The 15,800-nt window shown below is 37.2% G+C and overlaps 1 protein-coding gene across 1 annotated transcript in view; it reads right to left on the reverse strand.

The window, feature by feature from the left end:
- Positions 1–1,925: 1,925 nt before the first annotated feature.
- The window catches only part of LOC101531923 (probable maltase-glucoamylase 2), a 58,559-nt gene continuing 44,684 nt past the window's right edge, over positions 1,926–15,800 (reverse strand). The window contains exons 37-47 of the mRNA XM_058681271.1: positions 15,487–15,620; positions 15,126–15,160; positions 14,911–15,027; positions 14,111–14,259; positions 13,937–14,021; positions 13,471–13,527; positions 12,626–12,750; positions 11,926–12,014; positions 9,240–9,289; positions 6,514–6,687; positions 1,926–5,282 (exon numbers count right to left, since the gene is read on the reverse strand). Of these exons, the coding sequence (XP_058537254.1) occupies positions 1,926–5,282; positions 6,514–6,687; positions 9,240–9,289; positions 11,926–12,014; positions 12,626–12,750; positions 13,471–13,527; positions 13,937–14,021; positions 14,111–14,259; positions 14,911–15,027; positions 15,126–15,160; positions 15,487–15,620 (4,372 nt within the window). The remainder of the gene's footprint in view (positions 5,283–6,513; positions 6,688–9,239; positions 9,290–11,925; positions 12,015–12,625; positions 12,751–13,470; positions 13,528–13,936; positions 14,022–14,110; positions 14,260–14,910; positions 15,028–15,125; positions 15,161–15,486; positions 15,621–15,800) is intronic.

Below are 15,800 nucleotides of genomic sequence, written 5' to 3' on the forward strand. Positions count from 1 at the left end.
CAATTTTGTATTATTATGAAAATAGATTTGATCTTGTGTTTCTTTGAAAATGGTCCCAGCATCCTGGATACAATCCACTGGCCAGATACAGTTTTAACTTAGAGTTTACTGAGAAAAGTATGATTACATTAATAAGTCATAAGTCACAGATAAATGGTAAACTTAGAATTGAAAGACCAAGAACGTGCTGAAAATCTTAACGCAATAAATGTGACTTACACAGAAAATGATAAGGCAGATATGATAAGGAAAAGGAAAAACAAAGCAGATAGGGATCCACAATTCAGGGCAGCTACTGTCTCCTCTGAGACACATCTGTACAGCCACATCTCCCTTAGGTAATTCCTGGCTGATAGGAGAGATAGGTCAAAGCCAGAGCCAGTCATAGGCGATTATGGCAATGCCCTGACACTATATCATAATGAGAACTTTTCTTAGTATTCTAGAAGTACTTTAGCAACTATAAACAGAAATACAAGATGAATATGCCTAATCCCAAAGTGTTAAATCCAAAATGATCAAAAAATCCAAAGCCCTTTCAGTGCCACTGCGACAAGTGGAAAATTCCACAGCACAAAAATTTTATCATGCACGAATTATTAAAAGTATTGCATATATTAGTTTCAGGGTATGCATAAAGGTTAAATTAAGGAACATAAAATAATTTCAGATTGGGATTAGTCCCATCCCTGAGATGGTTCATTATGTGTACAAATGATATTTATAACAAGAGTTAAGAACATTGCTGATTAGTTTCACATAAAATGCTGAAGGTAGCACTCTATTTTCCCAGGGACTTTTCAAAATGACATTCATTTCATTCATTCATTTTCATTCACTGCCCTCAGCTGCACTATTATATCCTATAATTCAGGAAACAAATGAATCCCTTTCAGTAGCCACATCTTAAGCATCAGTGTTTTATGCAGCTAATCTGATGAATGTCTGGGAAAGAAAAAGTACCTATGAAGTCTGTGATGGAGTATATAAAATATGTGTTTTAACTGATAGTGCTGTAATAAAATAAATAAAAAATAATTTTAAATAACAGTAGTAAACATTCCAGATACCAAAATAAGTTTCCACAGCTGCTTTGATGAGACTTTAAAAATGTAATTGACTCATCCTTGACTATTTGCATCTTTCTGCAGAAATTGGAGCAGTCATATCTGCTATCGTGAGAGTACTGATATTTGCAAATATCATCAAGCACACATTTGTGAAAACATAGGTAGCATAAGATTCCATATCTACTGGTTTTCCATATCTGAAATAATTAAACTACAGTAGCATTTATGGATGAAATAGCAACCCTTATTGTTCTACTAGGACATAATACATGATGATATTTATAATATCCATGATAGCATCAATTGCAATTATTATTACTGTAAGTATAATTTGTTGTTGCCAGAAAGAGTGTGTCTTATCTAGATCAGAAATTGTTATTCTGCCTGAGGTGCTTGTGATAATAGGAATATAAATGTGTACAGTGTTACCTACTGAAGTCACCTGCACATGTAACATTTACTCTGTCCTTTATTGCTTATAGTATTGGCGGTGGTAATATCTGTGGTACCTGAAGTATTGGGATTTATAAGGACTCCATCAGAAGTTGACATTGAATTCATAGATTTTTGTTGAAATCACATATAGCTATAATTGGTGGTATATGCCATAATCGTATTACCAGTAACTTTAGCAGTAGATGTAGTAGCTATAGGGGTTATACATAGGGAAGTGGCAAAGTCTTAAGGACTAGCTACAGTTGTATCTCAGGTAGTGCAAAAAGTATTCACAACAGAAAACAGTTGTGATGCAGACATCAGTATAAATTCACTGTCTTTGATACATTCCTACAGTGTCTACAACACTGGCATTGCACTAGTAATACTTTCATTGGCAGTGGTTGATGTGATCATATATCAAGTGCCTGTGAGGGTGGTATTTAAAGAATTGATAGGGATGTCTGGAGGATAAGTAGTTGTAATGTTTGGAAGAAGTGTAGTTGAAGATGTGTTAGCTGTGGTTGTGTCCTCAGGAGTGCCTATAGGAGATGGAACTAAATTGAGTTGTGTGGTGGTTTCTACAGAAATATCATTCGTAATCAGAGTATCTATACTCAATCCTGTAGTTGTATTTGTACTTCTTGAGGTGGTAATATTGGTAATATTTGTTGTAACTGAATCTACAGTAGAGGCTGCAGTGGTTGCGTTAGAAGTATTAGTAGTGCTTAAATTAGGAAAATTTGTGTTTACTGATGTGGTGTGAGTTAAGAATGGTGTTATAGTAGCAGTAGAGTGTGGTGTAGTGAATGGTGGGCTGTCTGTGGAGTCAGGTCTAGCATCAGCAGGAGTAGGGGGAGAGGAAATAAAGTCTTGAGTAGCAGGTGGTAGTGTGTTGGCATGAGTGCTGAAAGTGAAGCCTGCAGGGAAAGGTACAGTTGTATTTGTAACAGCACTCGTGGTAGCCTTTGCAGTATTGGTAGGGGGTGAAGTATTTGAGGCAGAAGAAGTAGATGTACCAGGGACAGGAGAAATAGTTACAGTATCAGTACTTGCTGGGAAGGAAAAGGCTGTGGTAGACATAGTACCAATACTGGAATTACCTGTAACAGAAGAAGTCAAATCAGATATAATAGTACCAGTGTAGTCACTAGTAGGATTCACAGAAGAAGGAGTAGTAATATTGGGAAATATAGGACTAGTGCCACCATCAGTAACAAGTGTTGGTGATGAGCTTCTTACCTCAGAAACAGTAGCAAGATTGGTAGCACCAACAGAACTTGTAAGGGAAGAAATTGTTACATCAGGAATTACTGTACTAGAGCTAATGTTAGTAGTATTTGAAATAGGAATAATAGTACTAGTGCTAAAGTTAGCGGGACTTGTTGAGGATAGACTAGAGGTACCAAGTACAGTAGTAATGTTGCTAGTTGTAGTCATATTTATCAAGAAAGGAGTAGTTGAAATGGGAACAGAATCACTTGAGCTAGTGGTACTTATATTTGAAGATGATGGTGTGGTTGTGTCTGAGGCAATACTATTAGTACTAGACTCAGGAATATTGGAAAGAGATGATGTGGGAGAGACATGAATAGTTGTACTTGTGTTCACAGTAGTATTACTGGAGGCAGAAGGAACAAATGTATGAGAAGAAGTGCTGTTTGTATCAATAGTATTTGTGGGAGAGGGAGTGGTAATGAAAGCAAGAGCTGCACTGGTGCTGGCTGTAACACTATTTGTAAATGAAGCAGTATCTGTAATAGGATCACTTGTAATAGTAGTTGGACCAGCAGTAATTGTGGTCAGAGGAGTGGCAAGTGTAGGAACAGTTGTAGTGAGGAGTGGGTAAAGAGTGGTTGTATCATGAACACTAGTATTAGAAATAGTATCTGATAGTAAAGAAGTGGTTAATATGGGATTAACGGTGGTAGTGCTATTCTCAGCAGTAGCAAAAGGAGTAGTCACATTAGGGACACTAGCATTAGTTGTAACATGTGGTGTAATCCCAGGGAAAGAGGTGGTTAGTATGGGATCAGTGGTAATCATTGCATCACCAGGAGTGTTGGTAGGAAAAGGAGTAGTCACATTAGGGAAACTAGCATTAGTTGTAGCATTTAGTGTACTTCCTTGGAAAGAGGTGGTTAGTATGGGATCAGTGGTGGTAGTAGTGGTATCCCCAGCAGTGCTTGTAGGAAAAGGAGTAGTCACATTAGGGACACTAGCATTAGTTGTAACATGTGGTGTAATCCCAGGGAAAGAGGTGGTTAGTATGGGATCAGTGGTAATCATTGCATCACCAGGAGTGTTGGTAGGGAAAGGAGTAGTCACATTAGGGACACTAGCATTAGTTGTACCATGTGGTGTACTTCCCAGGAAAGAGGTGGTCAGTATGGGATCAGTGGTGGTAGTAGTGGTATCCCCAGCAGTGCTTGTAGGGAAAGCAGTAGTCACATTAGGGACACTAGCATTAGTTGTAGCATGTGGTGTAATCCCAGGGAAAGAGGTGGTTAGTATGGGATCAGTGGTGGTAGTAGTGGTATTCCCAGCAGTGCTTGTAGGGAAAGCAGTAGTCACATTAGGGACACTAGCATTAGTTGTAGCAATTACTGTACTTCCCGGGAAAGAGGTGGTCAGTATGGGATCAGTGGTGGTAGTAGTGGTATCCCCAGCAGTGCTTGTAGGGAAAGCAGTAGTCACATTAGGGACACTAGCATTAGTTGTAACATGTGGTGTAATCCCAGGGAAAGAGGTGGTTAGTATGGGATCAGTGGTAATCATTGCATCACCAGGAGTGTTGGTAGGGAAAGCAGTAGTCACATTAGGGACACTAGCATTAGTTGTACCATGTGGTGTACTTCCCGGGAAAGAGGTGGTCAGTATGGGATCAGTGGTGGTAGTAGTGGTATCCCCAGCAGTGCTTGTAGGGAAAGCAGTAGCCACATTAGGGACACTAGCATTAGTTGTAGCATGTGGTGTACTTCCCGGGAAAGAGGTGGTTAGTATGGGATCAGTGGTGGTAGTAGTGGTATTCCCAGCAGTGCTTGTAGGGAAAGCAGTAGTCACATTAGGGACACTAGCATTAGTTGTAGCAATTACTGTACTTCCCGGGAAAGAGGTGGTTAGTATGGGATCAGTGGTGGTAGTAGTGGTATTCCCAGCAGTGCTTGTAGGGAAAGGAGTAGTCACATTAGGGAAACTAGCATTAGTTGTAGCAATTACTGTACTTCCCGGGAAAGAGGTGGTTAGTATGGGATCAGTGGTGGTAGTAGTGGTATCCCCAGCAGTGCTTGTAGGGAAAGCAGTAGTCACATTAGGGACACTAGCATTAGTTGTAACATGTGGTGTAATCCCAGGGAAAGAGGTGGTTAGTATGGGATCACTGGTGGTAGTAGTGGTATTCCCAGCAGTGCTTGTAGGGAAAGGAGTAGTCGCAACAGGTCTAGTAGTAGTAATCACAGTATTAACAGTAGTTGTGGTGAAATAAGTGATAATATTATCGCCAGCAGTGCTATTGCTAACATTAGTTGCAGGAGAAAGAGACTCTGTAGTGCTAACTCCTGTAGCAGTGGTAGCATTGGTAGTAGGCGTAGCAGTAGTTACAGTAGTAAAACTAGTGATAGTCTCAAAACTAGTAGTCCCCGTAGTTGTTGGAGGTGGATATGCACTTGTTGGGAAGGAAGTTGTTGTATTGGGGAGTATAGGATCGCCATAAATCCAAATAACCTCAGTTAATTTTTCCAGGCTGATATTCCTGACAGTCCACTCAATTCTCAGCACCTGCATAAAGAAGAGAAACTTGGCGTTTGAAAACTTCTTACACAGCATTTTCTGTCAGACCTCGAATTACAATTGAATAAAACTGGCATACTCACATTCTTTTCTAATAGACTAATATGCTGTGAAGAGTATTTTTCACATTCACAAGATTTCTGCCATATTATTTGGGAGAGATGTTGTGTGAGCATAATCACTCTGCTTGGAAAATCTCTTTCAATCCACTTTATTTAATCAGAAACACTCTGCTCACAAACATTCTTAGCTATGATTTGAAGTCAGATTTATCGATGTCTCTTTGCCTTGCCACTGAATTTTATTCTCCTGATGGCAGGCTGGTTTCATGTTTTTTTTTCTTTCTTAAAACTTTATAAAGTAGTGACTTCTGATGTGCCACAGAGATTTTTAAAAGAAAGTATTTAAGAATTCTGTGCCTCATTCTTAAGCACAGATAATTACCTGCAGGAAATAATTTTAAACTCAATAATATGAGAAAAATATTTACAATAATTATCTATAATAGACAAAGTAAAAGAATTTGATGGTACACAGGTTTCAAAATTAAAATCCTGTCTGGGAACCTTTATTTCCTCTTACAGAACTTAAAGTATAGCAGCAAATGTTCTTCCAAAGGCTCCTAGCTGAGTTACTGAACCCATACTTTTGATTAGTTCCAAACTGTTCAGTGTGATATTTTCCCCTTTGTGGTTGCCTTTTATAATTCCATTAGTAATTCATCTTCCAAAACACTGGTGTAATTAATTCCAGCAACTGACATCAGATTCTCCAGTAGGACTTCTTACTTATGTCACTTTGTTTTGCTAACCCAATAAGTTTATCTTACAACACAGATGAAATGAGCTCATTTCGTGATGACAAAATTGCACTGCCAATTTTCATGTAGCCATAAAATCCATCAATAGGTCAAGGTGCAAATAACTTCAGGAAGAAATGAGGGAAACTAATAGTTTTAGAAAATCATCCTTCTGTTTTCGTCTCTGGAGCAGAAATAAATTAGTTCTATCCTACCAGCCCGGGAGACCAAACCTATGATACACATCACAGTGTCTTTCATAAACAGATGGAGAAGATCAACACTTGCAATTTCAAGGAGCATACTTATTGCACATACTTATAATGTCTCTAGTATATACTATATATACATAACAATATTAATGCTGGTCATTTTGTAGAGTCATAAAATTAGACTATGATACTCTTTCTGCAGACCTACCTGTTCGTAAGGATTACTTGTAAAATTTGTCTGCATGAATTGTTGGTTGTTATAGGTGAAACTGACTTGATTGACCGAAGTCGAGATCACACCCCAGATTGTAATATTCCCAACATAAAGTGGATTTGAGTCATTCAAAAACCTATTGTATATGGTCTTGATTTGCAAGGTGTTCTATAAAGAAGAGAAAACATACATATGTTTTACATATGTTTATATGTGCACACTGTTGACAGAATATACTCAGAAATGTTAAGAAACCTCAAACTACTTTTGTTGTATTGTTTGGCTGTTTGTTTCTAGCTGAACATTTCAGGAGGATATACTTCTTGAGTATCTGCCATAATGAAAATTTTGAATATGCCAAATTAGGCTAATACACTTATGTGATAAAACAGTATTTTTAAAAAGAGTCATTATCTCTTAAAGAGGAGGAAACTGAGAACCTAGAAAGTGAACTGTGTGACCTAAGACCTCATAACTAAATGGCATAATTTTGAATCATGTGTTTCTGTGTGTACTGCTGCATAAGTTGAACAGAAGAGCATGGCAAACAGTACTTAGACTAAGGACAGCTCACAAGAGTAATCAGAATTTATCTGAATCATGAGCTCCTAAATTATCAATATAAGTGTTGCCAAAATATGAAATAAATCATGAGATGACATATCATTAAGGTTAAATAAAAATCAGAGTGAATCTTTGTTATGGTTTTGAAGAAAAAGAAAAAAGTTACCCTGAGAGTCAATGAGAAATTCAGGAAAGACAAAGTTTCAAAATTCCTGAAAAGGGACCAGTGTGGCAGTGTACCAAATAAACCTACCACCTAGGAGCTTAGCATCCCATGAGGATGCCAGTTCATGACACAGCTACTCCACTACCAGTCCAGCTCCCTGCTAATGGCCTAGGAAAGCAGATGACCCAAGTGTTTAGCTTCCTGCACCTGCTTGGGAAATTTGGATGAAGGTTCCTGGGTACTGGCTTCTGCCTGGTCCAGTCCTGGCTTTTGTGGCCATTAAGGAGATGAATCCACAAACAAAAAAACCTCACTGTTTCTCATATTTTTAACCATTTTCAACTACATAAATAAATCTTTCTTTTTAAAATCCTAGAAGGATTGACATAATTTATAAAGGTAATATAAATGGGAGAGAGGGAAAAATACATCAAACCAGAGTACACTCAGTGAGTAAGTACAAGGGTTGCCATGGTTTGTACTGAGGAAACAGAGAAAAAAAAAAGATTAAATAGAGCAAGATAAGATTATGCACATTCTAAGCAATAAATCAAGAGGAGAGTTGAAGGAAAATGAGGTTATAAATCTCTCAATTCCAATGGTAATAGAAAATAAAAGGATTTTTGTGGTTGGTTGGTTAGATAGGCAGAACCAAAGGGAAACTAAAGAAAATGGAATAAAACAAAGTAAATTGGTTCTACTGGAACTGATTCTCATGAATTTGGGAAAACTAATGGTTAAATTTCCTGAAAACTTGCAAGCCAGTTGGTATCTTGAAATTAGTTAAGATGCTGGAAATATTTACACTATAGTGATCAACAGGATGCTACAAAACAGTCCCACTCCCACAAACAGGCTGGTGTTCTCACTAGCCATGTGAACATTGACGATAATGGAACCTACAGTAGTTTAGAGGTGCTTCTCACGGCCCTGGTTCATCAAACATCACACAAGTAAGAATATATTTATCAATACCTATGATTATAAAAGAATGATTTTAGAGTTAGAAGTATTTTTAAAGAGAAATGTCATATTTTATAATTAAAAACCTCTTTATATCACTATTTCACAATCTTCATTTTGTAAATGTAAAACTATTCTGAAATAAAATGTTTTAAATAAATAAATAAGAAACACAAATCAGGCAGGGGAGGTGGCTTCCTTCATGTGAATAACTAGGAGTAGAATTTGAACTGAAATTGTGGACTTCCAGACCAATGGCCTTTTCTGCAAATAATATCTTGAGAGGAAAATTACATAAAATCTTCAACTCAAATATGATTAAATTAATAGGAAATTTACATGTTAAGCTAATACAGAAATCTTTACATTTAGTTTCATAAAGGAAAATTCAGGATGGGGACAGAATGACATGGTAATCATATCTGAAAGTTGGATGATGTTACCCAACCTAAAGAAATATAAATGTTCCAAACATCTGATATATGTGCTTACAAAAATAGTAACAAGATTTCTGATATTTCCAATGTTCAATAACCACATTTTAAGTGACCATTAGCCACATGTGACTAGTTAGTTTTATGTAGGGTAGTATAATTCTAAAATAAGCTCTCAATTCCTAAGATCAATGAAGTTAAAATAGAATATTCAGGTCTATAAACCATGATAAGGATTAAACACAGGAAGTGTGAGGTTGGCATAGAGATATATAATTCTATGAAAAGAAGATAGTAGGCATCTATAGTAGTTATCTGTAACTACTTGAAGTACTGTTACAGAAAAGTGACAATACATTAGCATTGTGGTACTAAATGTACTGTTTTTGTTTTTGACAAATGACAGTATACTATACAACTGTCAACAGGAATATTTTCTCTTCCTCACCTAATATCAGCACATATGGATTGCAAGAGTAAAGACAGGCAAAGTCTCCTGCAGAAATATGGACCATTATATTTACAGTTACCTGATAATGCTTAATCTATATGTAGGCAGAAAGAAAGCATACAATTCAATAAAACTGTCTTACCTGAGATGCTGTAAAATTTGCCAAGAAATAGTTTCCATTTTCATAGGTATCTGCAAGTAAGACATGAAGTCAGAGAAAACTGAAACTCAACTATTGAAATAGTATAGTCATTTTAGAAAACAATGTGGCAGTTTCTTCATTCATAGTCTGATCCAGCAATGTTACTTCCAGGTTTTCATCCAAGGATAAAAATATATGACAACAAAACAACTTATGCTCCCAATAATCATGGCATATTTTGTATAAAAAAGAAAACAATTAAAATATTTACTAGTGAATTAATAAGCAAACAAATTGTGGTATATCCACAATATGTAATGTACTGTATGTTATTACATATAGTAACATGAAAGAATTTAAAAAGCATGTTGCTAAATTAAAAAGATAAAGAAGTGCTTATTGTATTTTACTTATATTATACATATAGATTTACACATTATGCATTTACATTTATATGTAAAATCCAGGAAGAATGACTCTAATCTGCACTGACAGAAAGCAGTATTATGTTCACCAATTCCAAGAAGTAGGAGTTGGGGCTAAGACATTCCTGGCAAGTATCATAAGGAAAGTTTGGGGATTGTGAAAATAGTGGTGGTAATTATAAAATTAGATATTTATCCAAACATAAGAACTCTATTTTTAAAATAGATACATCCTATTTATGTAAATTGTATCTCCTTTACAGTTGATCAAAGTACAATAATTTCACTTCTAGGAATCTAATCTGTGGAAACAATCTGACACATAAGTGGAAGCTAATACTCTAAGATGCTATTTATCACAATGAAAATTGAAAATATTCTGTAAGATGAAGTGGCATAGTGGTATAGTGGTTTAGCAACCTCTTAGGACACAAATATCCCATATTACAGCTGCAAGATTCAAGTCTCACCACCACTTCAAACTAGTTTCTGTCTAATGTCATCCTGGGAAGCAACAGGTGGCAGCCCAACTTGTGAGTCCCTGCCAGGCATTCAGGAGACCTGGATGGAGTTCCCTGATTCCTGGCTTTGTCCTGATCCAGTCCTAGCTCTTGTAGGCACTTGGGAAATGAATAAGAGACTGAAAGATTTCTGCCGCTCACTCATTCTCTGTTTCATAAACAAATATGTAAAACTTTAATATTTTAATTTTTGTTGACAAAGAACTTGAGGATAAGTTGATCCTTAACACATTGCAATCTCTGCTTACACCATGTGCTGTATATATTACTGCATACAGTCATATGGTTTCATTTTGCATGTTATTGCTCACAGAACAGACTACAAATTTGGAACAGACATTAAAATCTCAGACTTTTAGCTGAAAAATTATATTTGTCAGAGGTTAATGCACATGATACCTGGATTAGGATGGCCATCGTTATTTCTTTAAAACAAAAAAACATTCTTTAGAAGAGCATGCATTTGGCCTGAATTAAGATATCATATTTCATATGGGAATGCCTGGGTTTAAATTGAATTCTAGCTTCCTGCTAATGTGCACTCCAGGAGGCACCAAGAGATGACACAGTAGCTGGGTTCCTGCCACTATGTGGGAGACCCAGATTAAGTTCCAAGCTCCTGGCTTTAGCCTGGCCCAGCCACAGCCACCACGGCCATGCAGGCATTCAAGGAACAAATCATTAGTTAGGAACAAGCTCCCTCTCCCTCGCTTTTTCTCTCCTTTTCATCTCTCTAATTAAAAAAAAGAGAGAGACTTAAAATGAATGCTCTTTATTAAAGAAACCACCTTGTGTAGAGAATAATTGCAGGGAATTAGATCAATTGTGGTATTTCCTCTCAACAGAAAATGATCAGCATGATGGTGCTTGTGGATGGTACACGATGTTTCTGTCATAATGGACAAAGATAAACAGTATTCATAAATTAAATATGCAATATATTTCACCTATACATAGCTTGAACATTTTCTTAAGTGATACAAAAGCAAAAGGCAGCACACCAAAAATATTCAAAGTGGTTTTTTTAAGAGTATGCCTTATTCTTACAATGAGGGAAATTATCAAGAAGAAAGTCTTTAGAAGTATGATTAGTTAAAAATTGGAAATAATTTCTGAAAATGTGGCATCGTGCAAAAACAGAATTTTCTCTACTGTGATAAGTAGTGAAAAGTGACTGTTGGTAATAGCATATCTCTACAGAAATGTCTGAGAAAGATGATGTTCTACTATAATGACTAACCCCAGTTACCTAAGGTAGAACTAGTATGTTCTTTTGTTGGAAAAAAAAACATACAATGTAACATGAGGTGTCCTTGGGGCAGGATTCCATTCCCCTAAATGAGTCACTGAAAGGATTTCCAACTGTGAGTGGGCCTTTCTGGGAGGGAGAGGATGCTTGCTCTGGATGGCTGGTGAAAGCAACAGAGCCTCATCTGAATCTCACTGTGAATGAATTAACTGCCTGATTCTGCAAGTATTCTGTTAGAACGAGACAATTACATGGAGATCCATAACATCAGGTCCCTGATAAATCACACTGGGATCATACTTGGTCGATGGTTTCCATTATATATAATACATTACCAGCAGGCAAACACGGTAAAACTTCCCTCTGCACTTTTGCCTCACGAACAGTGGCAGAACCAGAGACAGGTTTTCAGTTTCTACTAGTCACAGACTGAACAACCGTGGTTGAGATTTTTTGAAACATGGTCAGGATTCTGGAAAGTGTATACTCACCAATGCTTTGTCCATCATCCCAGAACATCTCGCCTTTAGCTTCCCCATTGTCATCCAACGCCACAATCAATTCCATAAAATTTTGTCGACTATCACATTAAAAAAGAGTTAAGATTTAGAACAGGCTCTGTTAAGAATATAATATATTTAGAAATAAAAGTAATATATTCAATAGGTGCCTAACATTCCCAAAATAGGCAAAATGAGACTAAATATGACACTGAAAAGGCAATCAACATTTTTCAAATTTAGTAAAACATTTGGTTAAACTTCAGCTTTCAATCAGCAAATATATGCACTTTACAAATGTATAAATCACAAGTGATATGGGAAGGTACGAATTATTTCAAAGGAAAACCCAAGGGAAGAAAAAGAACATTTAGATTTTACTACAGATAGAATCAAATAAATTTCATGGTTTCTTACTTGGGTTTTGTTTATTTTTTTTAACTTTTTTACTTTTTTACTTGTACTTCCTACACATTCTGCTCGTAGGAAAATTTTGCCTTTGCACAGCACTATAGATCAAAGATCTTCCCAAGTCTGACACCATGAACTAACTTATCTCAAGTTAGTACTCCAAAGTGGTCACAGAATGTAACCAATAAAATCTATCTACAAGTTCATTTACCAGCACAGTCAGTATTGTGCGATAAACTCTAGTAGGGTTGCCTGTTCAAACACAGAAACTTCTCCTTACCTGTATTGAGTGTTAATTGCTGGCTTTTGGCAAGGCAGGATGTAGCCTCCTCTGACATGAAGGTTGATATGGTTGAGAGAAGCGTTCAGGATTTTCCACTCTCCTGTTGAGTTGTCACCAGACCCCTACAAGTGAGAATATTGGCAAAGAATGATGTCAGATAAACAGATCACATGACTATATGCACTATGTTGAGCACTTCGAAACATGTTGGAAAGTCAGCCAAACACTGTAATCCTAAGAAGATACCTGATTTTTTTGTCTAAAACTTGAAAATCTAGCCTTGTCTCTGTATCTCTAGATAAGGCTGGTATCTATGTGATACAGATGCTCAGATTTTACCTATTTATGTTGTTATGAATAAATTCATTAAAATAAGCCTTGCCAAGGTTGAAAAGATTGAAAATTATTTCCCTAGAAAATATATGCTCGGGGCCAGAATAGTGGTTCAATAGTCCTTTGCCTAGCAGCACCGCCATCCCACACAGTTCTAGCTCCACTTCCAATTCAGCCCCCTGCATATGGCTTGGGAACGTATTGGAGAATGACTCAAACGCTTGGACCTTTGGACCCATGTGGGAGACCCTGAAGAAGCTCCTGGTTGCTGGCTGTAGATGGGCTCATCTCCAGGTATTGTGATCTCCTGGGGAGTGAACCAGTGAATGGAAGATTCTCTGTATGATTCTCTTTCTCTCTGTAAACCCGTCCTTCAAACCAATAAATAAATATTTATTCATAGAAAAACATTAAAATACAATCTAGAAGTTAGAAAAATGTCCCAGCCATTCTCTTGCCTATGAAATCTAATCTGGTTCTTAACAAACCATGCATCTCTTCATCCTTACCGTGTTGTAGTCATACCAATAGGCTTGGGGGAAATAAGCTTGGATCTCAAAAGTGTTCTGAAATATAAAATCAACATACCATTATGAATATTCCAGTAAGAAAAAACAGTGTAATTTCAATTTTCAAGATGTTTTTGCTAGAAAAAGGCACAGGGGAGATTTTATTAGTGATTGCAAGCATGCATGACATTTTATTAAGAATGATTCTGCAAAATTCTCCAAACATGTGAGGAAATAAACTTTTCAAAAAGTAAGCTATAAAACAGTACAAAGTGATAACATTCTAAAAGAAGCAATCAAGCGTTGTAAAATTCCATTGACGATCATCTTGGATAAAGAAAAGGAGTTCCTATAGACGTCCTAGAGACAGACATTTGCCTGAAACAATTCAAAAGGACTTACAAATCCTGTTCTTGTATCTTAGAGTTGGTGATTGGAGGGTTTGTGATCTACAGCAAAAACTCACACTTTGCAGCACTGGGCTGATGAGGAGGGCAGGTCCCCACATGAACTGTTGGTCTATATCCCACGTTATCACATCATCTGTAAACCTTGAAAGATAAATATGAAATATTTACCTGTACTCTTAAAACTGTTATAGACACACCCAGAGCTCTGCTCAGGGAAAGACTCTACTCACTCATGGAGAAGAGGTCGGATGACTGTGCTGCCTTCCACATGAGCTTTGTGCATCAGAGTGTAGAGATAAGGCAGCAAGGTGTATCTGATCTGCAGGACTTCGCGTGAGAGCGTCTCAAAGCTTGAATCCCATGCCACAGGATCTTGTCTCTAACAATAAAGAGCATGTGACAAAAGACCTTTTCATCCCTCCAAGCATGTACTATCAGAAAGGGATCAGCAAGTACTAATGCTCTCTGTCTCTCTCTCTTGATAGATAGATAGATAGATAGATAGATAGATAGATACATACATACATACATACATAGAATAAAATATATGTATATTTTTAAAGTATGTTTTATATAAAATAATATATATATACATCTAAAATCTCCTGCCACTTCTCCCTGTCACCATTTTCCCTACAAAGGCTCAAGAAAACTAGAGCTTCTTAACTCCTCTTCTTTAGCATTTGTTCCCATGTCTTCTGCACATGTCTAGCTCTGGTCTTGCATATGTGTAGAGGGACCATTTTTTACGAAGCACTGACATAGCTCCAATGGATTTGAATAAATTTTTCTTAAAGCAACAGTGACTTCTCACAATACGTGAGGAGGTGAGAAAAACATACTCAAAAGTTATCAAAAATATCATTAACTCTGTGGTTGTAAACTTGGTGAATATTCTATGAGTTGTCCCCAATTCATAGAATTGGATTTTTATGAATTTTTTCAGGAATTAAGCATGGTGATTGTACAGGTTCAAAAGAAGCTTTGACATGAGAATGTAATACACCTGTTGCATGAACTGCTGACTTACCCTTGTCCCAATAGTGTTGTGATTCCTGGAAAACGGATAAAAGGCTCCCAGTTGCATCCAGCGAATGCACATCTCATATTCTGCATCTCCAAGGAATCCACAGATATCTGCTCCTGTCTGAGAAGCACAGATCACAGCGTGGGATGAGACTTCAGAGCATCACAGATTCATGGAAATGTGACTGGGTAACTAGCAATGACCCCAGTATAACTTACATAAGGTATTCCAAAGAGACTGAATTCCATCATCCCTGCAATGAGAGGATAGGACTGTGTTGGATAAAGAAGCATTTTGAGAAGGGTACTTTTCCATGCCTTGTTAAGGAGCCCTGGGCCATTCATGAGGGAAAAAAAATATATATATATATATGTATATATATGTATATACACACATGTATATATAACATATACATATACACACATATATATACATATATACATATATGTGTGTGTAAATTAAAATGCACATTCGTAGACAAGTTAATTCTTATGGTCCAGGCATAACCATTGTAGCTGAACAGTACATACTCCCGGCCCCTCTCTGCTAGCAGAAGCCACTAGGAACAGTATTACACACCAATGATCGACTTCCCCAGCTGGTCCCACGCGGCTGTGTTGTCTCCCAGCCAGTGTCCACCCCAGCGGCCAGAAGAGGGGAACGTGGAGCGTGTGATGACAATCCCTCGCTGTTCTGTCACCTCCTGCACAGCTCTGGTTGGAGGGGGACAAGGAGGTGATTGAAGGTGAATGTGAAGCAGCCACGGGCCTTTGTCACAAACAGAAGGTGCAGCTTCATATGTGAGGTGACAGAAATACTCTGCACAGAGTTTGAGAACTACCCAGAAAGCACCTGCTGACTAAAAGTGGTGCAAAGCATCCCATCCTACGTCA

Source organism: Ochotona princeps, chromosome 25, assembly GCF_030435755.1.
Source record: "Ochotona princeps isolate mOchPri1 chromosome 25, mOchPri1.hap1, whole genome shotgun sequence".
NCBI lineage: Eukaryota > Metazoa > Chordata > Mammalia > Lagomorpha > Ochotonidae > Ochotona > Ochotona princeps.